Source organism: Panthera uncia, chromosome F1 (genome assembly GCF_023721935.1).
Source record: "Panthera uncia isolate 11264 chromosome F1, Puncia_PCG_1.0, whole genome shotgun sequence".
NCBI lineage: Eukaryota > Metazoa > Chordata > Mammalia > Carnivora > Felidae > Panthera > Panthera uncia.
Window position 1 is genome coordinate 67093068 of NC_064813.1, and position 12142 is coordinate 67105209.

The window sequence follows — 12142 nt, forward strand, 5'->3', positions numbered from 1 at the left end:
CAGGGTCTTGGATGAAAACCCACCATGGCTTGGTCATCTTAAGGTCAGAGATCCCAGGGTCACAGGTCAAGGCATAACTCCCAGGGCAGTCGGCTGGAAGTGGCTAGGGAGAAAGTATGCCTCTTTGGGAGTGAGCACAGGGGTCTGTCAGGGCTTGGGAGCCCCCGGTCTGGGCCTGCTCCATTGTGTGTGACTCGTGGGGCTCCTGCAGCTGGAGGACGAGCTGGCGGCCATGCAGAAGAAGCTGAAAGGGACAGAGGATGAGCTGGACAAGTACTCTGAAGCTCTGAAGGACGCCCAGGAGAAGCTGGAGCTGGCAGAGAAGAAGGCTGCTGACGTACGTATGACAGAGTCGGAAGGTGGGTTAATCCGCATGTGCAGAGCGCCATGCTGATAGGACGAAACTCCACGCTTGGACACACACACACTTGTGGCTTCAGAGTGTAGAAATAGATGCTCGCGTGCATTTTTGCACACAATCACATGCTGACGTACCCTCCTAATGGCATGTTCATTTGTTCTTAAATGTCTCATTTTTGTCTCATCCTCAACCCAGGAACTTCATTATGTTTCCCAGGACCCAGACAAAGGGAGGGGTCTCCAGGTCCAGACTGCTATCACTTTTCCCACCTCCTCCCCCATGCCACATTCCTCGCTTTTGTGTCCAAGCCCTGGCACGTAGATGTGGATATTAATAGGGAAACTCTCATCTCTCAACCGCCCAGCAGAGCCAGCTCAGATTTCACAATGGGACAAAAGAGGTCACAATGACCCTGGCCCTCTATGGGTTTATTTATCTGGGCCACTGTGGGCACCTGCCCTTATGCCACGGAGACACCACAGCAAGCATTGCTCATGACAGGCTGGGTAGCAACAAGGAGTCTTACAGGGGAAAAGGGGTCACCACCAGACCATACTCTGTGGCAATGACTCACTCACTCAGCTTCTCTGCAGTTGGGTTCAATTTTTCCATCTGAACATGAAATAAATTGTTTTTTTCCACTTCATGTTTATCCCGTCACCACCTACTTCCATTTACCCTCAAGCTTAAAGCTTTAGCACAACAGTAAATGAGAGGCGACAAAGGAAAGAAGTTTGGAAGAAAAGTGACATAACAGCAACAAAAGAAAGTGTGGGATTGATGGAAATACAGTTAATTCTTAGCACGGAGTTAATAGGAAAATAGGAGCATGCATATATATATATATATATGCATATATATATATATATATATATGGATGTATGTATATACCCACACATACACATATTTTTAGGAGCACATATACTTTTTTTAATGTTTATTTATTTTTGAGAGAGAGCGTGAGCGGGGGAGGAGCAGAGAGAAAGGGAGACACAGAATCTGAAGCAGGCTCCAGGCTCTAAGCTGTCAGCACAGAGCCCGATGTGGGGCTTGAACTCACAAACGTGAGATCACGACCTGAGTCGAAGTCAGACAGCTAACCGACTGAGCCACCCAGGTGCCCCAGGAGCGCCTGGTTTTGGAAAATAGAGAGACAGAGTGGGTCATTCGCAGATGTTTCCAGACCCTCAAGTTTGGCCTCTTTGCTCTCAGGCCCATCATCTCCCCTTTGGCACTCTGCCACCTGCAGTGGCCAGGGAACGTAACGAGGGCTGTTGAACGTATCCTGCCAGAGGTCAGAGATACAAAGAGGATCATATACGTTATACATATTTGTCGTTTCCAAGAGTTTAGTCCCCTGCAAACTATTAATTCTTCCTTCTTGGAAAACTGCAGAAAACACAGGTTACCTCCAGAGGTTTGGGCAAATGCTTGATGGCCTGTTGGAACTACCTGACCAAGGTTCCGGGTCTAGATGGATAGATGATCTCTCTGGCTCATAGGGACAGAAGTTTTCGCAAACTGGCAGTGTCGGGTTAAGGGGAGTTTTATGAGATGTTGGGTGACGACTCTCCTGGAGAGTCTAAGGCTAAAGCGGCAGGTATGTGGGTTGGAGGAGGTGTGTCCAGGAGCAAGGAAAGAACAAACAAGTCTAACCTTCGATCTTGGGAGAGAGAAACACAGAGGCTCTAGATGACACCCCTATTTCACTGGGAAGATAAAGGAATGTCCTGGGGATGAATTCTGTCTGTCCTACGCTGTTGCACACATACAGACACGCACTGTCATCCCCCACCCAGACAGGGTGGGTTCAGTATATTCACTCGAAAGGAGTTACTCATGTTTATATAGGAACCCACCAAAACCCATTTCAATATGTAGTATGTGGGTAGAAAAAGTTGTTTAACTTCTCTCCCCCTGTTAGCTTTCCCTACAAGTCAGCGAGTACCCTCAGAGGCGTGCCCGAGGCCAAGAAGTGGGGGAGGAAGGCTGTGAGCAGCAGGCAGAAATACGTTAGGCTAGGAAGGAAGCAGGAAGAAAAGTTTTTTTTTTTTCTCAGAGCTGGGGTTAGCAACCTTCCACCTGTGAGCTAAATCCTGTCACAGCCTCGTTTTGTACAGTTTTACTGGAACGACACCATGCCCATTCGTTTGCATATCATCTACAGGCTTTGTCCCATGGAGGTCAACACACCCTGTGGCCTGCAAAGCCAGAAAAACTGTACTGTCTGGCCTTTCCCAGAAAAAGTTGGGGGATTTCTGCCTCAAAGAATCAGAGAAGGAAAGTGAAGTGTTTATAGGAATTGGAAAAAGCGCTGAATAAGGAGGAAGCAAAAGGTTTAAAGCAGAGAGCAAGGGTCAGAGTCACCAGCAACATGATGTCTGCATCTTCGGGGGGAGGGTGCGCGTCCAGTACAAGTGTCCCGGGAAGTTCACAGCTCAGCTCCTACCCTCGAGGCTAACAGAGCAGATTACTCTGATGTGGATATAAGGGCAGGAGAGGGAGTGGAGGGAGTCAACGACTCATGTTCACACAGGGAGTTCTGGTTATCTGAGCAGCTTTTCTGGAAAGCACAGGATTTGCTGGATTGCTTGAAGAAAGAAAAGGGCAAGGGTATGGCAAGGTCAGTACAAGCTTCACCTTTTCATCCCTGAATTGTCTGAAATCGTTTTCAAAAAATTGTAACAAAGCATACATCACATTTGCCATTTTAACCACTTTTAAGGGTACGGTTCAATGGCAGTAAGAACATTCACGTGTGTAAGGGCTTCTCAACCCGAGGTGAAGTCAGAAGCTCATTAGGGTAAAGCAAGGGGAAAAAGGAGTGCAAGGTTAGGACAAAGAGTAATACCAGACGTGAGAGGGGTGGGGGATGGACACGTACACCTGCTGATACATTGTTGTATTGTTGGTCACCAGGAAAACATTAGCACTGGGCCCTTTGCTGCCCGTCCATCATGCCTTTAAAGGGTATCAGGAGTCAATCCACCTGTTTCCCTGGATCAAGAGAAGATTATCTGTTCACATCTACCAGACTCAGGAATACAGCGGTGCTCCGAGCAGCCTTGGGTTGGTCTGCGTTGAGGGCGCCGGCCGCTTCGCTAGGGCAAAGGGAGGTAAACAGCGCCCCCTGCTGATCATCACCCAGATGCCAAAGTCTCACTTCTGTCTCCATCTTCTCTCTGACCAGACTTCTCCAAGAAGAGCTGGAAAAATTCTTAGGCCATCAGGGTAGAGTTTACTCCCTGTTCTTCCTTCCCAGTTCCAGGAGGGAAAAAACAGTACACAGCGTACTCTACCAAGCAAATTATTCACTGTTTGAATTGTTTCCTCTAAACAGCTCATTGCTCAGTATTTCTAAAAGGAAATAGGAAGAGGAAGCCTCTGGAGGGAGTGTCTTCAGAACCAGGCATTGAGGGCAGCGCCTGTCTTACCTACCAGTCATTTCAGGGATCAGGAGCCTTAATCCTGAGTCCTGCTCCGCACCATAATTTTGAGGGGAAAAGAGAGTCGCAGCAGAGGAGACATTTGTCATGATGGCTTACAGGGAAGGCAGGCGTACAGTACAAACAAGTAGGAGAGAACAGGAGGTAAAATTTTCAAGTCTCTTTACTATTGTGCTTCCAGAAGTCCCACGTGGCAGGGACTGGGAGGCAGTTTCTAACTCAGGGCCCCTGAAGGTAGACGTGGCAGTGAAACTGTTTAGTTATCACCGAACAGAGGCTCGGTTCCACAGGACGTTTGCTAGGCACTCACGTGGCTGTTGCCCAAAGGGTCTGGTAACAGTGATCTGTAAGAGAGGACTCCTTCCTGATAAAATCTTTCTCACCCGCACAGAGAAATGTGACGACTGATTACCATACCTAAATTACTCAAGGTTCGGAAGGCCTGGCAGGTTGGTGAATCGCTGGTGCACAGCGACCCTCCAAGGTGACGGGGGAAGGACGAGATCCGTACCGATGCCAAGGGAACGAGAAGTCCGCCATCCTGGCCTTTTCTCTCACCCCCGGAATTCCCTGCCTGGACTTTCAGGCGGTGGGTTAGGGTGGGAGAGAAGCCTACCTGGGCCCACCCGGAGCGGAGCGGAGGCTGCAGAGCCGGGCTCTTCTGAGGCTGGGGCCCAGCAAGCCCTGGCCTGTCCCGGCACCCGAGTTGGGAGCCTGTGTGCGGTGGGTGGAAGCCGGGGCGGCGTCGGGTGCGCGGTGAAGGCGGACGCCGCGCGGCCCGGTGGACCTGCTGGGGGGCAGAGGGCGGCCTGTCGCGCGCCTTCCGGTTGCCATGGTAGCCCGCGCCCGGCGCTGCCCCGCCCCCCTTTGCTGGGCTGGGAAAGGCCCCGCCCGCCCCGCGCTCGCGCCGAGGGCCGCCCGCCCGGGGTCTGTCGCGGCAGGGCGCGGCGGTGACGCCACATCCGGGCGGGTGGGCGAGTTCCGGTATTTCAGGGAGGAGCAGGCGGAAGTGGGGGTGAGAAGCGGCTGCAGCGCCGAGCGGAGGAGGCAGGAAGCCGAGAGCGAGCAGGGGCTGGGTGGGCACCATGGCCGGGATCACCACCATCGAGGCGGTGAAGCGCAAGATCCAGGTTCTGCAGCAGCAAGCCGATGACGCAGAGGAGAGGGCCGAGCGCCTGCAGCGGGAAGTGGAGGGGGAAAGGCGGGCACGGGAGCAGGTACGGAGAGGGCGAGGCGCGCGAGGGGGAGCGGGCGCTGCAGCGGCCGGGACCCCGAAGCGGGGCCCTTGGTTTCGCGGCGGAGCGCGGGCCGCGGGCGCCGGCTGACTCGGAGATGAGGTTGGAGCCCGGCGGATGGGTGGGGCTCACCCGCGGCTGGACCTGAGGCGGACGAAGGGGGAACTGGGCGCTCGGGTGAGCCGGCTTGACCTTTGAAGGAACTGAGCCTCGCGGGGCCTGGAAAGTGGTTCTCCTCCTCCTCCTGTCTCCCCGCTCATTCATTCAGTCCTTCGGAGGCTGGCGCGGCCAGGGGAGGGGCTCAGCGGCCTCTCCCTCCCCCACTCCTCGGTGAAGGGCGGGGTGGGGGGGGGAATTCGCTCTCGTTAGAGGTTTCCGGCCCAAGGGGGGAGAGTAGGTGGGTGCCGCTCTGGCCTGGGAGGGGCAGGGCCGGCTTACTGTGCGGGGGTGGGGGTGGGGGTGGGAACCGCCGGAAAGCCCCCGGCCTGGCCTGCTGGCAGCCTTTCCGCTCCCTCCTCCAGCTCAGGAAATGAGGCTGCAGTCGGCCGAGAGGAAGCGCGGTGCCCTCCCTGGAGGAGGTTAAGGCCACAGCACCGCCTCCCATCCTCCGGCCTGGGGCTCTTTCCTTTTGTGGGGGCAACTGCTAAACCCACTGTGTCAACCGCCCGAAGCAGCCCAGGAGGAGTTGGTACCTCACTCACTATGTTAGTGCGAATGTGCGAGCCAACAAAACTCGCCCGGCCCTAGCCCTGACGACCTGGAAGGCGGGGACTTCTGCAGGATTCTGGCCTTGATTGCTGAAGTGTAATCAGTGCAGGCCCAGCCGGCTGAGAACACTTCTTCCAAGCGCAGCCGATAAGCCAGTTTGTGTGGCCGAGACTCGGATTGAGTGCCAATTTCTGTCAAGGTTTCTGGTTGACCTCGGCAGTGTGGTTCGTGCAGACAAAATAACGAGTTCCAAGGAGCCTCTAGTGACACTCTGTTGTTTCCCAGTTACCCGCCACGGTGTCTCTTTTTATTAAAGATAATATTGGCTCAACTGGAAGTTGGAACATAAAATGTTGCTGAAATGAATGGTGATTCTCGAAACTGCTTTCTGCTTAGAGGAGGGCCAGTAATTTTAGTAAGCCACAAGACTTTCCAGGGTCTAGGGTACAGGCTAGGGGGTGGAACTGATCTCCTGATTTGGTTTTGGAGAATCTTGAGGCTGGAGAGAAAAGTAAGTGTTGCTAAAATTTGAAGACCTTATGAGGAACTTCTGTGGTTTATTGGTATTCCTTGTTGTTCTCTTGCCTGGTCAGTTTTGTTTTTGTTTTTGTTTTTTGGTTTTTGGTTTTTTTTCCCTGGCTGCTCCACTGGGGAGTGGCTGAGAATTACTGTTTTGGGGGGAGTGTGGGAGATTGCTAGAATGCTCTTGTTTTTCTACCTGGGCGTAGAAATGCTGGGGTCTTGTCTTCTCTGTCATCTTTTTCTCAGGGGATTTCCCCCATGTTCATTATATATATTTTTACGTTTATTTTACCTATTTTGAGAGAGAGCGAGCGAGTGTGCCCACAAGGGAGGAGCACAGAGAGGGAGAGAGGGAGAATCCCAAGCAGGATTCACACTGTCAGCGTGGAGCTCGATGTAGGGCTCGAACTCCCCAACCGTGAGATCATGACCTGAGCCGAAATCAAGAGACCGACTGAGCCACCCAGGTGTCCCAGTGTGAGTAGCTTCTAATTATCAATTCAAGTGAGATGGACTGGCTGGGTGACTCTGTGGCTAGTGACACTTCTCGTCTCCTTTGTTCTGCAGACTAGATCCCCTTAAAGAAGGCAGGGTTGGCTTTTAAAGAACCGGCCGTGTGTTGAGCTGCAGAGTGTTAGGCTCAGCATTGAAGTGTGGGCACCCTGGGGATAGTTCTAGGGTGGGTGACGCCCCTTCGCCCCCCCCCCCCCCGGCCGGCTTCCTCGCAGGAAAACTTGGCCTCAGTTTCCCCCTGGTCTTCCAGGTGATAGGCAGAGGAGTGAGCAGCTCGAGATGTTCTTTACGGTTCCTTCCTCAGCGCCTGCCGGATTTGCTTACTGAGTTGAGGTCTAGTGAGGAAGTCTTCAGATGGGGAAGTAGGGTGATAGTTAAAGGTTGATGAAACCAGTTTCTTCTTTCTGTTCCCCAGCTTGAGGGAGCTTAACCGTTTGGCTTTCTGCTCTGGTGAGCTTTGAACTCCTCCTGAGGAGGGAGGGGTGCTTGGGCTTGGCCTGTTACCCTCTCAGGCATTCTGGAGTGTGGGTTCGGCAGCCTCCTCCTTCCTCTGGAGCTGGAAGCTGGGCACTCCCTGATGGTATCTCAGGCTGTTAGTGGGATCATCACTTAATTATTTTTCTGGCTGCTTTGTGTGACCCTTCGCTCTTTGTTGGGAAGCTGGGTGAGTCCAGAGCTGAGACTGCAGTTCTGAGAGCGGCCTTTCTTTTCTGCTTTTAGTCTGGAGACTGACCTTTCACAGTGTAGCATCATGGCAGGTATACTTTCGGTTTTGAACCTCCTTTGCAATTCTTGCTAAGCTTAAACAGGGGGCGTAAACATAATGTTCAAATGCATCATTTTTCCTTACCTGTTTGTTTTGTTTTTGATGGTGATAACAATACACATAACATAAAATTTACTATTTTAACCATTTTTTAAATGTTTATTTTTGAGAGAGAGAGAGACAGAGCGTGAGCAGGGGAGGGTCAGAGAGAGAGGGAGACATAGAATCCAAAACAGCTCTGAGCTGTCAGCACAGAGCCTGACGCCGGGCTCGAACTTAAAAACTGTGAGATCGTGACCTGAGCCGAAGTCGGATGGTTAACTGACTGAGCCACCCAGGCACCCCTATTTTAGCCATTTTTAAGTTTACATACAGTTCACCTTATTTGTTTTTAATACCTCTCTCTCCTAACTTATTCTGGTATTTCCCTCCTTTTTTCTGGTCTGAAAAATTGAGAAACACTATTGAAGAAGCGAGTGAGCTTTAAAACAGCAGGTTTTGGGGCGTCTGGGTTTGGGTGGCTCAGTTGGTTAAGCGTCTGACTTCGGCCCACATCGGGCTGTATGCTGACAGCCAGAGCCTTCTTGGGATTCATTTTCATTCTCAGTCTCCCTCCCTCTCCCTCCCCCCCCCCTCCACCCCCCATTCATGTGCACGCACGTGCGCGCTCTCTCTCTCACTCTCTCTCAAAATAAATAAAAGCAAAACTTAAAAACAAAAAACAGGCTTTTGGCCCTATTCCCCATTTCCAATCTCTGGGGGGATTGGAACGCCTGTTGTGTGGCTCTCCTTTTGCTGGGTCGGGTGGACCCGGCAACAGGCTTTATCACCTTTCTTTGGTTTAGGTTTACTTTCCTGCTGATTACCTTTCTCTTTCCCTCCCGTTGGCGCACACACTCCTGGGGCGAGGCAAACAGCCCTTTGCTCTGGAGTCTCCACCTTTGTTTACTCTGTGGCAGATAGCTCTGCTCCCTTCCTCACACCTGCCCCCCCCCCCGCCCCCCCGTGACTTTAAAGTCCCTAAGGACACAGTGTCACCCCGGGTAGATACACTTGTGTGGACACCGTGAACCCCGGAGTACTCCTTTCTTCACAGGCCCAAGCCTCACTTTTCCATTACTGGTTTCCTTTGATCAAAATTTCATCTGTGGCTTTTGTCTAAAAAGAGAAACCCCAGAGTGGCAGAATGCCAGATTTAGGCTAATCCCCTTCTGTCCTTGGCCCTGATTTGCCTCCGAGCACCAGCGCCCCAGCACTTCCTTGCCTTGAGGTGTGTGGCGCGCCTGGGGAATCTCTTCTGTTTGGAGGATGGTAGCACTTAAGCCACACTCTTTTCACAGCTGAAGCTGTGGCCAGCCTCCTCCTCCTCCCCCTTCTTCTTTTTGTTCTTCTAACATTTATTCACCTTTCAGAGACAGAAAGACAGAATGCAAGTGGGGGAGGAGCAGAGAGAGAGGGAGACAGAGTCCGAAGCAGGCTCCAGGCTCCGAGCCGTCTGCCCAGAGCCTGACGTGGGGCTTGAACCCACGAACGGCCAGATCATGACCTAAGCCGGAGTCGGATGCTTAACCGACTGAGCCACCCAGGCGCCCCGTGTGGTCAGCCATCTTCTAATGTGGAGGACCCTGTTATTACCTGAAGGAAAGACCTCAGAGTCTATCCCCCAGGCTGGGCAGAGGTGGATGGGCTGAAAGTTCAAAACCACATCTGGACTTGCTAACCCTTGGGTAATTAGAATAGCACAGGTTTAATGTTTCCTGTTCTGGTTTGCAGAAGTCCGTCCCTCCCAGTGTCTTGCGGGACTTGATTGACCCGGAAGGGATGAAGGGATGGGTGTTGTGCGTAGGTTTCGGCTTGAAGGAAGAGTCTTCCCTTATTCCCTTAGACATAGTCCTAGATCTTGATCCTGCAAACTTCTGTTTCTTTGTAAAGAGAACTGATCTTCTGTAGGAGGAGCAGAAAGAGAACAGTGACTGGCTCCCCCCCCCCCCCCCCCCGCCCAGGGTCTCTGAAGCTTTGGTGGGGACACCCCGTGGCAGGTTCTGCATTTGATATAGGCTCCGTCAGTGTGTGTGTGCGTGCTCTTGCTCTCAGGAGGGCACCAAGAGGTGCCTTCTCCTCCCTCTTCAGCCTTGCGAAGAATTCTATTGTAATTGCTGATTTGTGGGAGAAACTGCCTGCCAGATTGTTGTCATGGAAACTGTACACCCTGCCCCCGTAGTCTGTTATCTTCTCCATTTGGGAACTACTGGTGAGCTGGATGGAGACTTAGATTTTATGAGCTTCCTCCAAATCTGGTTCAATTCTTTTTTATAGTCCTAGGCGTTTGAGGGAGGGAGATGGGGTAAATCATCGCACCGGCCGTGATTTATTGGCCTTGCCTGATAGCTTGACTTGTCCTTGTTATCTTGAGTCGTTAACCTTTTTGGACTTGTGAAATGTGTCCGAAGAGACATCTGTTTTCCTGGAGGAAACAGGATCAGGGAACACTTGTCTTTGTGGTATTTTGAATAGTGTAGTTAGAGACACAAACGGGTTCTTGGTAACTTCAGCTTGTGTGGACTCGTGACTTTTCTTCTGTGGGTTGGTGGTTATATAGCTCCAGACCCTACAGGACTTTGAATCTCCCATGTTTGTATTTGGAAATTTTTGTTAAGAAGCTGATTCTTAACAGGAGTCTTTTGGGCTGCATCCCTCCCCATAGGGGCTGGTGACCCAGATTATTTCTGTAGCTGCTCCCACCCCTGACTGCCAGGAGGAAATCAGGGTAATGGAATTCAGGCACAATCTGGACTGTAGAAGAGAGATCATGTTAACCAAGCACTTGGATAAGCATCTGAACTGGGTAGCATGCAGAGCAGGTGGAGTCCTTGCATGGCTGAGGCAGTCAGTGTGCTTGCCACCAGGAAAGGTGTAGGGACGAGAAAGGCAGTCATGACAGGGGGACTTTTCTGCCAGCGGAGTTCATCTACACGCAGGCTGCCTCCTTTCCCCGTTTCTCACTCCACTGCCAAGGAGGAGGCATGGGGCGGCTTGTGTTCTGGCCGGGCCTTTGTGTGGGCTGGAGTCAGGGAGAGGACTGACAGCAGCCGGGAGGAGGCTGAGGCTGAGGGATGACCGTGGCAGTGGAAGGGAGTCACCGTTCAGAAATCTGCAGGAGTCGGGGTGGACACGGAGGAAGCATTCTCCTCTGCGCCGCCCCCCCACCCCCTTTTTGTATGTCAGGCAGGTAGTTTTAGTTAGAAGAGCTCCTTGGTGTCACCTTTGAAAAGGTGGGGAGCAGGTTGCAGAGATTGGGGGTGGGGTGGGGAGCCCAGCGTTGCATCCTTTTGCGTTCTGGTCTGGACCGTTATTCTGAAAAACGTTCTCTTGGCTAGTGAGTCCCCTGGTGTATTAGAATAAGGTCGTTGGTGGGTTAACAATTTGACTTCAGCAAATTAATAGATAATCCGAATTCCTTCTGATTTTTCCACTTTACAAGACACTCGAAAGCAGACTGCAGAGAGGGCAGGACGCCCGAGCTCAGGCGGGAGGAGCCCTTCGCCAGACACCTTTCCTGATACCAGTGTGCTCAGGAACTTGACCCAAGTCCAGAAAGGAGGCGGTGCTGTGTGGCACTGGGCTGGGCAGGGAACTGTGTTTTAAACCACTCTTCCTGTGGAGTGCCCCGAAGTCGGCTGGTGGGAAAGGGGGAGATGGGCGTGTGTGCATGGTGTCCGCGTCTGCGCTGGGACAGGTGTTGCCGCGTCGGACCCTGCCTTCTGCTTGGCGCTCAGCCCCAATCTCAGTCCGACTTCTGTCCATTTCTCATTCAAACACAGGCTGAGGCTGAGGTGGCCTCCTTGAACCGTAGGATCCAGCTGGTAGAAGAGGAGCTGGACCGGGCCCAGGAGCGCCTGGCCACTGCCCTGCAGAAACTGGAGGAAGCCGAGAAAGCCGCTGATGAGAGCGAGAGGTGAGTAGGGGAGCCTGTGGGGTGGGGCATGGGGTGCAGAGGGACCTGCAACACTCGGGTCAATGCATTTCACTTCAAGACAGAGTGAGGGTTCCCTGGACTCCGTGACCTTTTGCAATTGGTGTTACCCTATAAATTGATCTAATGGTTGTTAAAGAGGGCCACCAGGATGGCCTCCACTTAGTGGATCGTGGCCTTATTTGTGAGACGAGTTCCCCTAAAGCAGTGGTTCTCCAAGTGAGGTCCCCGCCCAACAGCACCTGGCGCTGGGTGAAAATTCAGGCAGACTCTCAGTCCCTCCCCTGATCTAAGAGTCCGAAATTCTGGAGATAGAGCCCAGCGATCGGTGCTGAATAAGCCTTCTTAACCTTGGCCGCACCGTCAGAATCATGGGGGTGAGGGGTGGGGACCGTTGGGGAGTTAAAAATACTGCAGTGCCTGGAGTTATGCCCCAGTTCAGTTGGAGCCCATCGTGAGAGGGGTGTGGGTGGTGGTGATGGTGATGGTGTTTAGATTTTTTGTTTTGTTTTTTTTTTTTTTTAAGTTTATTTATTTATATTGAGAGAGAGTGACAGAGAGAGAGCACAAGCAGTGGGGGGTGGGGGTGGGGGACAGAGGATCTGAAGCAGGCTCTGC

General features: G+C 52.4%; 2 protein-coding genes across 15 annotated transcripts in view; one reads left to right on the top strand and one right to left on the bottom strand.

The window, feature by feature from the left end:
* Positions 1 to 12142, top strand: part of TPM3 (tropomyosin 3) — a 28153-nt gene that overhangs the window by 652 nt on the left and 15359 nt on the right. For 7 of the 13 annotated variants that reach the window (XM_049634963.1, XM_049634965.1, XM_049634969.1 and 4 more), the window contains exons 1-2: positions 4893 to 5024; positions 11373 to 11506. In XM_049634963.1, the coding sequence (XP_049490920.1) occupies positions 4893 to 5024; positions 11373 to 11506 (266 nt within the window). Of the gene's footprint in view, positions 1 to 211; positions 338 to 4892; positions 5025 to 11372; positions 11507 to 12142 lie in introns of those variants that run through there. The other 6 variants (XM_049634968.1, XM_049634962.1, XM_049634960.1 and 3 more) reach the window with 2 other exon arrangements.
* On the bottom strand, positions 3249 to 4894 carry LOC125925751 (translation initiation factor IF-2-like). Of its 2 annotated transcripts, none has more exons than XM_049634983.1 (2): positions 4424 to 4894; positions 3249 to 3567 (listed from the first exon to the last, which is right to left on the bottom strand). In XM_049634983.1, the coding sequence occupies exons 1-2, from the start codon at positions 4892 to 4894 to the stop codon at positions 3502 to 3504; spliced, it is 537 nt and encodes a 178-aa protein (XP_049490940.1). In that variant the 3' UTR covers positions 3249 to 3501. The 2 variants fall into 2 exon arrangements, with proteins under 2 accessions (XP_049490940.1, XP_049490939.1); XM_049634982.1 differs by lacking the exon at positions 3249 to 3567 and adding an exon at positions 3953 to 4151.